The sequence below is a fragment of the Zingiber officinale genome, chromosome 9A, assembly GCF_018446385.1.
Source record: "Zingiber officinale cultivar Zhangliang chromosome 9A, Zo_v1.1, whole genome shotgun sequence".
Taxonomy (NCBI): domain Eukaryota; kingdom Viridiplantae; phylum Streptophyta; class Magnoliopsida; order Zingiberales; family Zingiberaceae; genus Zingiber; species Zingiber officinale.
This window is the reverse complement of record NC_056002.1, coordinates 584,314-601,783: the sequence shown is the minus strand read 5'-3', so window position 1 is coordinate 601,783 and position 17,470 is coordinate 584,314. Positions and strand designations below refer to the sequence as shown.

Below are 17,470 nucleotides of genomic sequence, written 5' to 3'. Positions count from 1 at the left end.
TACCTGGCCGAGCGATCTTTGGAGAAGAACAACTGAAATCGACGTCCGCGGGGAATGCCGACCGCACGGCTCCTCGCTCGGCCAAACAATGAGACCCCTCGCCTACCTCATTGTATCGTTTTGGGAGTTGAGGCCCCTGACAGCAAATCGTACGATGAAAATTTTCTTTATTATCTTAGATATTTGCATACCTTGTTAAAGAATGATGTAAGAGATACTTTTTTCTAACATATTTTTTCATGGAATAGTTGGAAAAACGTGTACTTGCCTCGATAAACATGTATATTTGCTACTATAGCACTATATAAAGGGAAATCCATACATCAAAGGAAGTATGCGTTATCTTTGCTATAGCTCTTGTTATTGTTACAGTTTTTTACTATCTTTCTACTATTCTAATGACTTACTTGAGCGTCGAAGGGTCAACACCGGATACCTCTTTCCTAATCCGATACTAATGTTCTTGGTTTTGTAGATCGGAGGAGAATCTTCGTAAAGTCAACCGCTGAGTCATATCTTCAGCTAATCATTTTCACCGTTTTCAGATAGAATCAGCCATCATTCTTGCGGATCGATATCAATCAATACTCGTACAATAACTCTTGTATTCAATAAGTAAATTGCCTTATAGCTAGAGTTTATTGTATATGAAATTCCAATGAAGGTATAGCAACTCCATTCTTTTTCAACAAAAGTCATCCCCACATTATGCTATATATTGAATAATAAGAGAAAGAGGGGCACGCTTATTGTACAATACAGTGGGCAATTAGCACAAGTTGATCATTCACATTGATGACTAATAAGAAGTCTTTAAATCTTACGAAATTTTCTTAATTGTAAAATGGAACGAATTAAATATTACCTAAAAGAGATATTTTATTATTCTAATTTTTTTTTTAAAACATTCCTAACAAAATTTTACCCAACTACATATTTCCAACCAAAGGTTAAAAAACAAAAGACGTCCACAATTATCATAAAAAAAAAGTGTCCTTTCTTTTTTTAATAAAAAATAATATTTTTTATTCTAAAAATATTTTTACTTCAATACTACAATGTATACAATTAAAATTATCAACTCGGTCTATATATATATATAAAATACTTTTATATAATTATTTTAAAACTTAATTTAAGTGATTTAAATTTAATTAAAAATAATTAAAATCATAGTAAAATTATTGTAGCAGTCAGTTTTGATAAAAATAGTCATTTAAAATAGTTTTGACTTTTTATATTAATTTTAATTTTTAAAAATAATGTTAATTAACATTAAGCAATATAGTTAATAAAAATATTAATACAAAAGTGCATTATATATAATATTTTGAATAAATTGAAATAAAAATAATTTTATTTTACACATTACAACACTAGAATAAGAGTATTTTAAAACTGAAAGACATTGTTTTGACATTAGAAATGAGAATAGTAAGAAATAAATTGAATATTTATTTTTTTTCCCCGACGGAAAGAAATAAAAGGATCGATAAGTTATTTAAAATACAAAAATAATTGTAAGAAAAGATAAATAAAATTTACAAAATCTTTATTTTTTTCCCTTTATTTTAAATTCATATTTATTACAAATGACAGTAACAAAACATTAACCCACAATTTCATCGCGTTCAATAGAAAGCCCCAATCTTCTGTACCGGAGCGGTTCTCAGTCACAGCCGACCTCCGGTGACCCGATCTGCATCATGAGATCCGTTCTTGGGTTCGTGGTGCTTATACTATGGAGTCGTGTTACCGTCGGTGAGCCCCAGACCAACCTCCTCCAAGACGGCTGCAGCTTATACAACGTCCGCAACGCCTCTGCCTTCGCCGCAACATTCAACGACACCCTCGCGGACCTCCGCTCCTCCATCTCTGCCAGCAACTCCTCTCTCTTCGCCACCGTGCACCGCCCCCGCGCTCCGCAGTCCGTCTACGCCCTGTTCCAGTGCCGCAGTTACCTCTCCTCCGCCGACTGCCTCGCGTGCTTCTCCGCCGCAGAAGGCCACATTCGCCGTTGCGGTGCCGCCCACGGTGGCCGGGTCATCTACGACGGCTGCTTCCTCCGCTACGAGAGCACCCTCTTTTTCGACCAGGCGACGCCCTCCGAGAACAGGAACTCGTGCGGCGTCCGCAACGCAGCTACCGGAGGATTCACCGCCTCGGTGAGGTCGCTGGTGGCGGATTTGAGCGCTGCCACGCCGAGAATCCCGAAGTTTTTCGCGGCGGTGGAGAGGGAGGGAGTGCTCTTTGTGGCGCAGTGCGTGGAGACTGTGAGCGAGGAAGGGTGCGAGCAGTGCCTGGCGGCGGCGGTCGGCAATGTGATGCGGTGCCTGCCGAGCGCCGACGGGCGGGCGCTGGGCGCCGGATGCTTCATGAGGTACTCCGACGAGTCCTTCTTCCCGGCCAATCGAACGGTGGATCTGTCGCCTTACTTGACGAATTCAGGTGCTGTGACTCCTCCATTGACCAGTTCACCAAATAAAAATGTACCTAGAAATGTTATAAAAGCATAAAAATAATTACAAAAATCGTTGTCTTGAAATCGAGATTTTCAGTTCCTCGATTTTTTTTTTGGTTTGAATTTAATGATTTTCAACACAAAAAATGGGCTTATATTTATATAAAAAAATAAGCTTTAAAAAAAGTCTCGTTGAACACATAGCAGTAGTGATTTTTATTCTTAATTTAAGCTGGGGCTGTGCTAGTGGAACACAGGAAGAGCGAAATCGAGCAATAAGGGGGCCCTAATTGGGGAAGTTGCTGGAGGAGTCGGCGGCCTGTTGCTTCTTCTAGGGGTTATTATATATCTTCTGAGGATCAGAAGATCTAGAGATCAACGAAATCTTTCTGAAGGTATATGAATCTGATCTTATTTTTATTGGTCTGCTAATTTTCCATCAAGTATGGACTTCTAGTCTTTCTATTTGAAGCTCAAAAATCATCATTTTGTTTGATTAGGCCTGAGAGTTGTGATACTTATCGGTTTTCATCATTCTATGTTTGATTTTGCTAATTCTTTGTTTGAGATAATATTTATCTTTCACCATTCTATTAGCTTGTGCAAACCAATCTTATTTCACTATTTTGAATCAGCTCCCCATAACTTTGTTGATGAACATTAACTTCTGCTTGTTCAGTTCTCAAGTATAAAGGGGTGTTTAAGCATATGATTGTTTGCCATTTCAATTAAACGTCCACATTATCAAGATGAGCATTGTGTTTGCTCAAGAACATTTGGTGTGTTAGGGCAAAAATGTCCCTCGATACTTGGCTGCTGCGTAGGGTGAGTGTTATCACCTTTTGCTCCAAAAGAACCTTTGGTGTGTTTATTTTGATTAGCATTTTGTTGCCGAAGCAGATTCAACGATTCTTACCTAGATTCACATCTTTTTACTGGTATGCTTGTATTGCTTCTTGTTCAAATAGTTCTCACGAGGTTATTCTTGTGCAGGAGATTCATCAAGGGGAACCAAATTTCAGGGTCTTCTAAATTTCCGTTACAAGGATCTAAAAAATGCTACAAATAATTTCAGTGAAAAAAATAAAGTTGGAGAAGGAGGATTCGGAGATGTGTACCAGGTGAAGTCCTCAACTGTTAAAGATGTTGCTTTCTTGATGAATCATAATTTCCAAGTAAAATTTTTGGGAAAAGTATGTGATCATTCTTTTATCAACAGAAAATGCAAAAAACAAAAAAAGTTAGTATAATCATATCCATACTGTACTTAAACTAAGAGGATGAATGCAGACATACTGACAATTATAATTTTTATAGGGTCACCTTAAAAATGGGACAACGGTTGCTATAAAACGGCTGGCAATCGCTCAAACCAGTAAAGCAAGAGCTGATTTTCAGAGCGAAGTGAAGCTCATTAGCAATATTCATCATAGAAATTTAGTCCGTCTGCTTGGATATTCTAGCAAACACGAAAATTTTCTTCTTGTCTATGAGTATATGGCAAATAACAGCCTTGACAAGTTCATATTTGGTAACTCCTTATGATTCACATACAAGCAACTTACATTTTTCTTTGAATTGTATGCATTGTTGTTTAATATGTGCCTTAGTATTGTTTCAAAATCATTTGAATTAAAGGCGACAAACGTGGATTCCTCAATTGGAGGCAGAGATTTGGCATAATTGTTGGGATGGCTCGCGGTCTTTCTTATTTGCATCAGGAATTTCATATTCGTATCATACACCGTGATATAAAATGTAGCAATATTCTACTTGACGATGATTTCCAGCCAAGGGTTGCAGATTTTGGGTTGGCACGACTTCTGCCTGAGGACAAGACTCACCTTAGCACTGTATTTGCTGGCACTTTGTAAGTCTTAATAATATTCAGTATTCTTTGTTATTGTCATTCATCCGTAGCCATTTTCTTTGGTAATTGTTACATGCTTGTTTCTTTTACAATGCATTAAGGAAAACAAACGTACATCTACTTATTCAAAGTTCTCGATGTATCATGCAGCGGATATACAGCACCTGAATATGCAATTCATGGACAGTTATCTGAAAAGGTTGATACATATGGCTATGGCATTGTTGTCCTTGAAATAATCAGTGGCCGGCAGTGCAATGACCTCAAACTCGAACCTGCTACTCAATATATTCGTGATTGGGTAATGACAGGTTCTATCATCACAGATATTTCGATAGGAGATGAGATACATGAAACTTGTTTAGCATCTGTATCTGCTTTTAAGTTATACATTATGGGTCACTCTGATCCTTCATCTGTTTTCTTTACTGAAACAGGCCTGGAAATTATACGAACAAGATCGGTTATTGGAGATGGTGGACGAAACCATGGATCCTAATGACTATTCACCAGAAGAAGTTAAAAGGATCATTAAGATTGCTCTTCTCTGCACCCAGTTTACGGTTGCTGCAAGGCCAACCATGTCAGAGACTGTAGTTCTGCTGCTGAGCCAAACTGATGTGGCTCTTCAGCTAACAAGACCTGCATTCATAGATGCCAGCGAAATGATTGATGAAGAAGAAGCTGTTGAATGATACTAATTTTTAATCTTTGACTTACCAACCAAAATCTAATTTCACCACAATATTCTAAAACTGCATTAGAAAGAATGGTCACAGAATGGTCAAGGGAAGTGAATAAGTGCTATGGAAAATTATCTAGAGTTTATTATTGACTAGCTTTAATGTACTCTAGACTTCATTTTGCACTATAAATAGGAACCTGTAAGTAAGCAAGTAAGAAAATTAAGAAAGCAAACTGTAAAGAGTGTGATGAAGTAATTCTTCCATTTCAATCTAAATTCTTATTTCCTCAAATATTTATGCTTTTGAAACCAACAAATTTGGTATCAGAGCTATCATTCTCATCTTTCTTGCTACTGCTGTTCATATTCCTCACTACTGATTTGCTACAGAAAATTCCAGCATTACATTTGGGAAGAGTTGATGCGGTATGCTTTCTGAAGAAGATTTTTTGTTTCAATTGTATTCATCGACTAAATGGCATCTACCTTATTCGCATACTCTCCAAGCCAAATACCTATTTTTTTTAGGCCAATATTATGAGTCGTCTTGGAGCAAACAAAGTGGTTTTCTCATGAAAACTTTAAGGATGGATTGCATGATATTTCGAGATGTCTTTGATGAGAAAGCTACTTGGGATTGGAAACAAAAAAATTTTTGTTGACTTGGGATCATCTCGACCCGGTCCATCTCAAGTCCGTAATACAAATTCAGTCCTGCACCAGAATTTTCTAAGAGATTCAGAAAGTCATCTAAGAAAGACTCGATTGATAAGTGACATCTATGATCCCAGCATATTGTGATGATATATGTTTGCAATTGTAATGACAACTTATTGTGACAATATACGTTTGCAATTGTAATGACAAAGAATCCAAGCTTTCATTTATGATCCTAGGCTCTTAGCTATTGAACTGCGACATCACTTCATTCAAGATTTAGTTAATTAAGAAGAAATATGAATGGAGTTTTTCAAGATAGATGAACAACTTGGAAAACGAATAAGTGCTTTGGAAAATTATCAAGAGTTTAATATTAACCAGCTTTAATGTACTCTAGCTAGATGGTTCTATTTTGCACTATAAATAAGAACTGTCATGTACTTGAGAGATAGTAAGAAAATTAAGACAGCAAACTCTAAGTGTGCTGTAGTAACTCTTCCATTTCAATCTAAACTCTCATTTCCTCAAATATTTATGCTTTCGCACATCTTTATCTTTTGCTGGTTCGTCGTCAACGTCACATGCAACTTTTTAGACATTGCAATTTTTTGCTTGTTGATGTTCACGTGGCAAAAGGACGATTCGTTCGCTCTCAATGTTCTCGTCAATCTATTTTTAGGCCAACACGGAGGAGGTAAATCACGGATGACTATTAGTCATTAGTACAAATGATCAAGACATGGGGGAGATTATGCTCGATCACACCGAATTTCGACCCCAAGACCTTATGTGGCAACATCTCATGTCTTAATCATCGTACCGACCCGAAGAGACAACTTGTTGATGTTCACGATGGGTGATGAAGTTGAATATATTATTTAGAACTACATATTGATGAAGATACATGCATGGTGAGGAGTGGCATATGTGCATTGAGTCTGAACCTAAGAATTGGATTATCATGATTCTTGCGTAATTGTCTTCTAGTCATCTTACAATTAGAGAAGTTTCTTCATCTTCCGCTTATCTTTAATGTCACATGCAACTTTGTCAACGTAATAATTTTCTACTTGATATTTACGACAAGTGATGAAGTTGAATATATTAAATTATTCCTAACTACATTGGTGAAGATACATGAGAACAAGTCATGTATATCTGTGTATTGAGAGTTTTTAAGTAGCTTAAGAATTGGATTTGTCATGGTTCTAATATAATTGCAGTTATGATATGATAGTGTCCGAAAATCGTGGAGATGACTAGTTGAGGATGTGACTTTTATATTGATTGGATGTAGACTTTACTTCGCTTTATAACATAAGAAATGTCAGTGTCAAGGCAGGGAAGGGGTCCTCGACATTAATCCTCCGCCGTACGATCCACCTATTGACTATGTCTTGTGTCATCGACACTATCTCCCAAAAGGATATTGAGAGATACATCAATGATTCCTCCGCTCGGTTGAGCGGAGTAGCCGCTCGGCTGGGGACTCCTCCACTCAGTCGGTCTCGACTGCTCTTCCTTGTAGTAACTAGGTTCGATAAACTGTCTACGCCCAACCAGAAAAGTTCTCTAGTCTCTTTCCTCTATCTGTATTGAGCGTTTGACGATCTAGCCATAACATTCTACTCGAAGAAGCCATATGTCAATCGGACATTGTCTACCCTGATCGGTAATTGGAGAAGTCATCTACCGATCGGGCATACTGAGTGTCTGACGATCTAACTGTAACATTCTGCTCGGAGAAGTCATTTGCTGATCGGATTTTTACTTGCCCCGATCGGCAATTGGAGAAGTCATCTGCTGATCGGATATACTGATCGCCTAATGATCTAGTCGTAGCGTTCTACTCGGAGAAGTCATCTGTCGATCGGACTTTACCTGTCCCGATCGACAATTGTGACCCTCCGCTCGGTTATTATGAGTGAGCCTGTTGATTCTCTGACATTGACTACCTTAATTTTGACATCCACGTTGACTGTTATTTCCGTTCTTTGACCCATACTTGGTGGACCTCCTTTATCACTGCATCATCATGGTTCTTATATAATTGTCTTTTAGTTATCTTAGAACACTTGTGCTTGGTATTTTTTTATTTATTTTTACTAGGTATTTCAGTTTATACTGATTAATCTTGGGATGGATGATCCAATTCCATATTATGGCCAATGAGTAAATTTAGAAAGTGAGGTGACTCCTAACACGACGCCCTAACATCACTACAAAGCATCTTGTGCTTTGTAGATTACATACGATGTGTTTCCTTGACCAATTTTCTATACAATAATCATGCTAAGTAGACTACTGTTACACAGCTTTAAATCTTGGATATAATTGTCATTGGTTTTCTTGGGAAGTTTAAAGTCATAGTTATATGGCAATGCTTAATTAGGTTGTAAAAAACTGCAAATTAATACTAAATATAACTGTTGGAAAACCTCAAAATTGTGAGACAACATTAGAAAGAAGTGAGACAAAAATAGACTAGAAAATGCATCAAATTTCTTCCTCGAAAATCTTGTCTTGCCTGTCTAGGGGACCTTGGACTATTTCATTGTTGCCAAAAGCAAAAATCAGGAAATAGGTAGTGCTTTGATGCACAAAATTGTTGCATAAAAGGAACCAAAAGATACAAAATAAGTATCATTGATCGACCTCTTGTGTTATTTGTTTTTTTTTTTTTTTTGTAATTCAGGTATTCAACTCTTTAAAACCCTATTGTGTTACTTTAACATGAGGAAAAGTTGGCTATGTAGCTTTCTTGATTATCGATTATAGTAAAAAGGACTTAGATTTTCAGTAAAATTGAGTAAATCTATTGCATAGAGAAAGGTAGAGACATCAGGAACCTTTTTTGAAATACAATTTTCAATTATATCTGAGTTTAATGTAACAGAATACCATTTAGCTCTTATGTTTAATTGCCATTGTAAATGTCAAAGTGCTTCAAGTAAAAGAATCTTAACTAAATTTTTCTTTGATTGGGATAACTAGCTTATTTGGTACGGACCTTCCTTTATTGCACAGAGAATTCAGTTTAAATTATGTCTTCATCACCCAAGTGATGCTTTTTTGCCCTTTCTGTTCCCCTAAAAAGAGCCTTCTTCTGTGGGCTTATCTGAGTTCACTTTCTTAGTTTGTCGATATGTAATTAAATACCTGAAAGTTGGCAGTTGCATCCAGCCTTGGAGAAATTGGTGTTAAGTTTGAATTTCTTCGGTTTATGTCTTGCTGAAATCATTCTACAGGTGACAGACGTGGATTCTGAACTGGAAACAGAGATTCTCCATAATAGTCGGCATGGTTCGTGGTCTTTCGTACCTGCATGAGGAATTCCACATTTGTATCATACACCGTGATATAAAATGTAGCAACATGTTGCTCGATGCTGATTTCCAGCTCAGAATTGCAGACCTTCTGCCAGACGACAAGAGTCACCTCTGCACTAGGTTCGCTGGCACTTTGCAAGTCTCTACAGAATTCAATTCCCATGCAGTCATTTATTTTTCACAGTGCATGCTGACATGTTTGTTTCCTCGATAGTGTATTAACCACAATATTTGTAACTAGTTGTTTCAAATTCTCAATACTGTTGTATCATGTAGGGGATCGATATTCAGCACCTGAGTATGCAATCATGGGCAACTTTCTGAGAAGGTTGACACATTATACATACTGCTATGGAGTTGTTCTCTAAATAATAAGTGGCCGGAAAAGCAATGATGTAAAACTTGAACCTGTCACTCAGTATCTCCTTGAATGGGTAATCACAATAACCCTTTTGCAATCTCCAGTTTGAACTCCAAAGAGTTGCTTGTAACAACTTGCAACATCAATTAGATGGCAAGATTCATATGTTCATGTATATCATCTTGTGTTTTGATTCTCTTTGTCTACCTTTTCCAAGACAGGCTTGGAAATTATATGAACGCGATCAATTGATTGAGCTAGTGGACAAAACCGTAGATCCTAGTGAATTTTCTCTAAAGGAAGTGAAAATGATGTTAAAATAGCTCCTCTGCACACAATCTGCTGCTGCTGCTGCAAGGCCGACCATGTCTGAGACTGTTGTTATGTTGCTGAGCCAAGGTGATAATACTCTTCAGCTGACAAGACCAACCTTCATAGATGCCACAAACACAGTTCATGGAGATACATCCTACTCCACCTGCTCCTTGATGTTCCACGACAAGTAAACCATATTTTTTACAATCTGCAGTATATTTAACCTTGAAGAGTATATGTTTTAAGTGAGCTAAGAAGTGGATAATCATGATTGTGGTTCCTTAGAAAGGTAACGCTAAGAAGTGACAGTATTGATATAGTTAACATGATTCTGATTCTATCAGTTTCCAACAGTACTTATATAGATGTTGTATTTGTGGATGACTAGAATAAGACTATCACTGATGCTGACAGATATATCGATCAACACAAATGCAATAACTACAGCATTCAATAAATTGCCTTGCACCAAGAGAAATATTGAACCACACTATTTTTTGCTTTGGCTTCTAGTTCTAGGATGAATCATTATAACTACAATAGATTTCTACTACTATCAAATAAAATAGTTGAACCAGTGATCTTGAAGGAGAATATTAATCATAAATGTAAAGCAGATTGACCAAATTGGTGCAATTCTTATGATTTTATTTTGTTTTGTTGCACATAAATGATACAAAAGGAAAGATAGAGGAAATCTCGACAACTAAGCATTCCGTAAGATATCAAATGAAGCCAACAGAGCACAACAGTGCACAGATTTGGACCCTGTTCCTTTTTTCCAAGGCATTGTGGACATGTGGGGCACCCTTTGCTTGTTAGGACAAACTGACCACTTGCAGGGCACTGTGTCATCTCTCTCTCTCTCTCTCTCTCTCTCTCTCTCTCTCTCTCTCTCCATTTACGAATATTAATGAACTGGAATTCCAGGAATTACTTTATTAATGAACGTTTTCACAGACTTTATCCTCGAGTACGAGTATACTGAGCTAGTGAGCTCCATAGTGTTAAATAGAGATGGCCAATCTTGATTTGCAATTAAATTCAATCAAGAAATAGCCAAATTAATTATAGCAATTATATCATCCTCCGTGCCGAATTAGTGACGTTCAGAATAAAATAAACAGCACTCTTGTAGGGTAGAAGCAAAATGGAGATTAAATAAATATTTACTTTTTCGTAAAATCCACGCCACAAAAAATTCTAGTTTAATCACCTTTCAAGGGTGTTGTAGTTCATAGTTTAGTTTAATCATTCTGACTAAAGAAAATTTGATTCGGCATTAATCACCCAGATTATCGATCCAATCCACCCAGCGTTGATGACCAAAGATGCTGTTGCTAATTATTCTTTAATCATTAAATATACACTTGTTTTGTTTATGTTCCAAAATGAAAGGAGAGGTGATTTGAGATATCATTATGTAGGACAAAGAAGCAACGTCTAGTAGAGAAAAGGAAGAAGAAAAAAAATACTTCCACCTTTTATTATTTTATTTTTTGAAAAAAAAAACTTTTGTACTACCAATTAATTTTTTGTTTGTTCTTGCATCAATTTTTATTGAATGAGTTAATGATAAACTTCACCTAAAGGTAGGGGGACTAATCGACAAGAGAAATAGTTGGGGAAATCTTTTCTTTTCTAGGCTCCTAGATTATGAATGTAAAGCTATGGGGCCAACAAATCAACTCAAATCTAGTAGGAGAGCAACTTGTCGTGAGTCTGTTCTAAAGTATATCCGAGAATGAAAATCATTTTTAAGGAATCATAGTCAAAACGATTCAACTTGAGATACCTTTGATCCGAATCAACTCGAAACTCAAACCAAGGGAGGGGCCAACTCAGGAACTCATATAGAAGATCAAGTGCAGTTGATTCTCAGCTGGAGTGCACTTGTTCGATCGGGGTTTTCATTTCCTCGTTAAAAAATTCTAGCACACAGACAGAACTAAGTGCCTTTATTAGTGATGTAATCCTCAATTACTATCTTTGGCTTTGCTTAATTATTCGCGTTATGTATGAGTCGGAAGGCATAAGGGGGCACTTTTGAAATGGCAGATTTGATCTGATTGATGTCACCTGAAATGCTGCCTGAGTCGATCTGATCTTAAAGCAAGATCTGCACTGTGACAGTAATCTACCCTTCTTAGGTGCTTATCGCAGTCTCCTAGTGATGCATCAAAAGTAGGTAGATAATATTACCTGAAAGAATTTTCTGAAAAATGAGGGGAAAGAAAAGTTAAATATAATCAAGCCATAAACATCATTAATGAGGACAAGAGGAAAGGGCCTTCCACAGTTGACATAACATGGAAATGTTTTGTTGGTTGAAACAGCAGTTCAAGGACCACCCACAGACGGTTTAGAAGTTTTATTCTTTGGTCCAAGACAAAAGGCTAGTTCTCATCTTGTTTATGAATAGTTTCAGAAGAAAGGGAGAAAAGTGGTGAAAAGATATGCCTGCTCTTTATGTACAGATCATGTTAATAGGAGAGGATTCACTGAGCCATCTGGTTCTGGTCTCAGAAAAGGAAGAAGAGAACTTTTCTTGAGAACATAAAACAGTGCAGTGCAGTATACAGTAGGCAAGCTTCTGGGTCGGTCCCATATGCTGACTCAGCAGCTAGTCTTGAAAGGACATGGCTATATTGTGAGGGAAGATTGCCTAAAGGAATTTAGAGCCTGCAAAATTTGATTTTTGAAGATTATGAAATGAACTTGATGTTGACAATTTGCTACCCGACCATTTATTTTAAGCCCAATGAGAGCTTCATATGAACATCTTTTAGCAAAGGCAGTAAGCCTATTGCTGTCAGTGACTTCATATACCAACAAGTTTAATGAGATATTAAAGAGATGAATGCATGCTTGCAAGATTGATAAACGAATGTCTTTATCTCACTGCCTGCATCTTAATTTTTTTAAATTTAGATCATAAAATAAGCTCGACAAGATCCTAAATCTTTTCTCGAAAGGAACCTAATCAAAATCTAGTTAGGGATAGACATCACACCCTTTAGTTACCTCATGCCAAGTGCCAACCATTGACATCCCCTTCAGCTTTCCTTGATATGTGAACACATCAAAGTTTTTGAGTATTCTTCATATTTAAATCTGAAAGAAACAATAATAATAAGATCAGGCTCAATTCAATCTTAGAAAAAGAAAAATGTCAAACACAAAGAGCAACCAATTTCTATTTACAAATTGAATTTGTTATTTATATTTGTTAAGGTCAACTCCAATTAAATTAGAAGATTAAAAAGATACAGTCGTAGAACTCATGAACTGTGCTTTCTTACAGTATTAAAAAAAGTCGAGTTAAAAGCCATTAGTTCTAGAGCTTAATCTGTTAAATGAAAGTAATTAAGATATAAATCTTGCCCCAATAGCAATTGATTACAAGGACTCTGCAAGGAAAAGAATGGCTGTCGCAAAGTTCTCAGTTTCCAGCCATACAATCTATGGACATCTTCTTGGATGAGTGGTGGCCAATCATCATCACTGTCGCTGGATGGGGACCCTGCCACTAATCTACTCAGAACAGTACACTGCAAAAGATTTGCTTCCTGTGCAATCTAAACCATCTAACTAAGTGGCCCAGGTCAACAGAAACAGGAGGAATCACAGACCAAGGAAGGTTACACTTTAAAGTCTGAATCCATCACTGTGGTGACAGCCAGCACGCTAACCTGTGCTGCTGTGCAGGTGGATGAGAACAAGCATAAGGGTAGTGATGAAATATATTTAACAACAAAACCTTTACCTTCGTTAGAAGTCTGTCCTAATACTGTCCCTCTATTATGTTTGCAGGAGGAAGAAAGAACCCAATAAGGGGAAATGAGGCGTTGATCTTAGTAAATGGGAGGTCAGGAGGTTCACATGCTTCCTTCTTCCTGGATTTGGGGCCCCATTAGATTCTGTACAAGGACCTAGAACTCTCTTGCCCCACAGCAGAGTAAGATCTATCCTCTTTCCCTTTTCATTGAAAAGATTGTTTGGTTCTTGTCTCCCTTCTTGCTCATATATATTTTTTTACTGTGGGCCTCTTCCATCTTCATCTTCTCATTGTTTTAAGGAGCTAGAGAGATACTTTTGTGCTATGCTCGTTATCTTGCATCCTACCCAGTTGCTGATTGCCTCTCCTTTCCTGTTCAATATCTTTCTCATATACCTTTCACCTTTCTCTCTGATACTCTCCTTTTGTCTAGAACTTCTTTTGTTTTTTTCTCTTTAACTTATAGCACATTAGTTTTTGCTGTTCTTCACCTGATATATAAGCATGATCATAATCTTCTCACTAGACACGCAAACTAAGCTTTTCTACTGCAAAATCACTCCTTTTGCAGTTGAAACAGTGGCTAAGAAGAAGCAGAGCAATGGATTTTTTGCTTTCTAAAGAATGCCATGCAATCCATTAGATTCCACTCCAATTGAGGTCCCAAGTTTTCATAATCAGCTTGAGCAAGTTGTTCTCTATGGAGTTTGCTTTCATCTTTACTAAGATCAATATTCTCATCATCATATTGGCAATCTGTACTCCATGCAAGTTCATCCAGAGTCCAATGGACTTTGGTTCCTCAAGCCTTCTCCAAACCACCAACACATCATCCATAGACTTTGGAAGAATTATATTCAGCCCTCCCTCTGCAGTTCTGAGGCCTCAATCCACAGACGACATCTCACTTCTCCTCACCTTCCTCTCTGCTTCATCCTTCAGCAAAGTAACAGTTGCAGCAAGAGGAGCTGGGCACTCTATCCATGCGCAATCTCAAGCCCTTGATGGAATTGTCATAGAAATGGACTCTCTCCCTTCTGACATTCACATTCACAAGAAATTAGATGATGGGCATGGCTTCTCTTATGCTGATGTTAGTGGTGGTGCTCTCTGGGTGGAGCTTTTAGAGGAGAGCTTAAAGTTTGGATTGGCTCCAAGGTCTTGGACCGACTACCTTTACCTCAGCATTGGAGGGACTCTCTCCAATGGTGGCATCAGTGGCCAAACCTTCAAGTATGGACCTCAAATCAGCAATGTTCTTGAACTAGATGTGGTGACAGGTAACTTGAAATGAAAAAAAAAAAAAAAAAAGAATTAAACAACAACAACAATTCTATTACCTTTTTTCCTCTGATGTGCTTCGTTTGATAATAAACTCGGATTCTAACAGGAAAGGGAGACTTGATAACATGCTCACCCACCAAAAGTTCAGAGCTTTTCTTTGCAGTTCTTGGTGGGTTAGGCCAGTTTGGGATCATAACAAGGGCAAGAATCCTACTCCAGGACGCTCCAGAGAAAGTAATTCTGAATCGCAATTTTCTTTTTTCAAAGCATCAATCAAGTTGTTGACGCGCTTGTGAAATTGACTTTTGTCATAACTTTAGGTGAAATGGTTCAGAGCCTTTTATGATGATTTTGACATCTTCATCAAGGACCAAGAGCTGTTGGTTTCAATGCCAGATTTGGTGGACTATCTTGAAGGGTTCGTAGTTCCAAATGAAGAATCACTTCTCAGCTCCTCCATTGCCTTCCCTGCTCCTCTTCATTCAGTACCATCATTTCACTTGTCCAACGTCTACTACTGCATCGAGTTTGCTGTTCATGATTTCCAAGTTGAACCCTCCGTTGTAGAACAAGTAAGTAATTCTAGCTTCTAGCCTCATAAGAACCAATTCTTCCATCAAAATCAACAAAGCTGCAATTTTTATTGCCATTACAGACCGTGGAGAAAATAACCACACAGATGAGCTACCTGCAACCCTATATTTACAGTGTGGAGGTATCCTACTTCGATTTCCTAAACAGGGTTAGGATGGAAGAGATGAGCTTGAGGGCTAGGGGACTCTGGGAAGTTCCCCACCCATGGCTCAACATGTTTGTGCCCAAATTTGGAATCAAAAAGTTCAAGGACCTATTGATGGACAACATGTCACTAAATCAATTCAAAGGCCCAATCCTCATTTACCCTATTCTCAAGAACAAGTAAGAGTGACCCAAAAAAAAAATGCGTTTTTTTCTTCCCTCGAGTTCCGAAACTAAGAACTGCAAACTGTAGATGGGACACAAACACATCGGCGGTGTTACCTGATACGGAGGACCTAATATACATCGTCGGGGTGCTTCAGTCCGCCGCTCCGGCGAGCTGCTCCGCCGAGTGCCTCGCCGGCATCGTCCGCCGAAACCGCCGGATTGTGGGGGCTGCCTCCGCCGAGCGGATTGGGGCAAAGCAGTACCTGGCGCAGCAACCTTCCCTGCTCCATTGGCGCAGCCACTTCGGTGGGGAATGGAACCGGTTCGTGGCGCGGAAGGCCCGGTTCGATCCGCTTGCTATATTGGGCCCGGGTCAAGGGATCTTTCCGAGAGTGCGATTGCATGGAGCCGTTTCTACGTGGCAGTAGGTAACTAGGTATTTCTACAAATCTGTAATAATTCCGAAATTTAAAGCATGCTAATGATCCGCCAAGTCAGAAATTTTGGAACCAGAGTTTTGGTTTAATTTTAGATCAACAAAATTGATGAAATGTTTAATTGAATGAACTTGGTCTCTTAATTATACAGTTAGTTAGCTGTATGTGTTTTTTAAATCAAATTAATATGATAATACATTACAAAATTTAAAATTGATTTATCATATGTATATATGGTATAAACAGTTTTAAGATTAATTAGTTTATACAAATGTTAGTATTTACTTTATTTTTTTTTAATTGTCACGTCGTCCAGTCTATTTATTAACGGGCTGGCCCAATTAACCATTCCGGCGAAGCGAGAACTGACCACGTCAACGATTGAGCATTTATTGAGCGAGGGCCGCCCCCGTCTCATTCCTTTCGACGCCGATGGCCGCCGTCTCCGCTGTCATCCTCTTCACTGTCGCCGCTGCCCTTCTCTACGCCGTCACCGCTTTATTGTCGAAGTTCTTAGCCGCCTGGCCTGGGGCCCCCTTTCACTTCCCTTCCTACTCGTCCGCCGCCTTCCATGAACAGCTTCCCCCAGATCTCCTCCGGTGCCTCTTCCAGGAAGCCTACCACACATTTTGGATCTTTTTTCTGAACAGCGCGTGGGGTTTCCTTGTCGCTACTTTCTTGATCCTTTTAGGTGTTGTCTGCTGCGCCTTCATAGGCGTCTTCCTTCGGTTTGTCTTCCGTCCCATCCTCGACGCCCTCGCCGATGCAAATCGAAGCCCCGAGAAGACAGGACACGTCATGATCCCGACGATGGACGTGGAATCTGCCCCTGCCAAAGTAGGGTTGGATGGAAATTAGTGTTTGGGGGCAGTGAATAAATATATTGGTAAAATAAACAGCTTCTCCCCTGCCATTTGTATGATCCCGTACTGCTTGTTTGATGTTCACATGATCTTAGATTATTTAGACTTAAAAATCCGACTTTTGTTTGCTTGATTAGGAAGCATTTAAAGGGACATAATGTTTATGCATTCTTTGTTCGTTCTGCTCTGCTCGTTTCTTATGATCTTAAAGGGGTTGTATCAGCATGACTGAGTCGAGGCAAACGAAATGTAGGACTCACGAGCGTCAACTTTGGTTCTATCACGAATCCGAAACACCTGTGCAGGTTTAATTCTTGTCTTGTACTTGAAAGTCACTTGGTTCCCTGCGAATTCTGGAGTTTCGTTTGGCTTCCTACGGCATCACCTCGAAGATAACACCTCGAAGATGGTAACGACTCTAGTTATGGAGATTTCGTCTTTACTTTTTTCTATAATTTTGCAAAAATAAAAAATAATCATATTTCACAATTCACATATGTCGACTCTCATTTCTAGCATTA

At 38.4% G+C, this 17,470-nt stretch overlaps 2 protein-coding genes across 4 annotated transcripts; both read left to right on the top strand.

The window, feature by feature from the left end:
* Positions 1–1,665: 1,665 nt before the first annotated feature.
* LOC122019919 (cysteine-rich receptor-like protein kinase 2) lies at positions 1,666–5,887 on the top strand. Its single transcript, XM_042577547.1, has 7 exons — positions 1,666–2,448; positions 2,719–2,856; positions 3,455–3,582; positions 3,779–3,992; positions 4,100–4,331; positions 4,482–4,632; positions 4,769–5,887. The coding sequence occupies exons 1-7, from the start codon at positions 1,707–1,709 to the stop codon at positions 5,024–5,026; spliced, it is 1,863 nt and encodes a 620-aa protein (XP_042433481.1). The 5' UTR covers positions 1,666–1,706; the 3' UTR covers positions 5,027–5,887.
* A 7,501-nt stretch (positions 5,888–13,388) lies between these two features.
* On the top strand, positions 13,389–17,132 carry LOC122019920 (cytokinin dehydrogenase 3-like). Of its 3 annotated transcripts, none has more exons than XM_042577549.1 (6): positions 13,389–13,411; positions 13,495–14,739; positions 14,850–14,977; positions 15,064–15,315; positions 15,399–15,661; positions 15,735–16,180. In XM_042577549.1, the coding sequence occupies exons 2-6, from the start codon at positions 14,160–14,162 to the stop codon at positions 16,075–16,077; spliced, it is 1,566 nt and encodes a 521-aa protein (XP_042433483.1). In that variant the 5' UTR covers positions 13,389–13,411; positions 13,495–14,159; the 3' UTR covers positions 16,078–16,180. The 3 variants fall into 3 exon arrangements, with proteins under 3 accessions (XP_042433483.1, XP_042433484.1, XP_042433482.1); XM_042577550.1 differs by lacking the exon at positions 13,389–13,411 and adding an exon at positions 16,403–17,132 and having other exon boundaries at positions 13,460–14,739; positions 15,735–16,085; XM_042577548.1 differs by lacking the exon at positions 13,389–13,411 and having other exon boundaries at positions 13,460–14,739.
* The last annotated feature ends 338 nt before the right edge of the window (positions 17,133–17,470 follow it).

Bases quoted from the DNA above. Each gene is read 5' to 3' on its own strand.
- LOC122019919 (XM_042577547.1), top strand. From the start codon at position 1,707: ATGAGATCCGTTCTTGGGTTCGTGGTGCTTATACTATGGAGTCGTGTT. The intron at 3,993-4,099 runs GTAACTCCTTAT...TTTGAATTAAAG, and splicing joins CCTTGACAAGTTCATATTTG to GCGACAAACGTGGATTCCTC. The intron at 4,633-4,768 runs GTAATGACAGGT...TTACTGAAACAG, and splicing joins CTCAATATATTCGTGATTGG to GCCTGGAAATTATACGAACA.
- LOC122019920 (XM_042577550.1), top strand. From the start codon at position 14,160: ATGGAGTTTGCTTTCATCTTTACTAAGATCAATATTCTCATCATCATA. The intron at 14,740-14,849 runs GTAACTTGAAAT...GGATTCTAACAG, and splicing joins TGAACTAGATGTGGTGACAG to GAAAGGGAGACTTGATAACA. The intron at 15,662-15,734 runs GTAAGAGTGACC...TGCAAACTGTAG, and splicing joins TACCCTATTCTCAAGAACAA to ATGGGACACAAACACATCGG.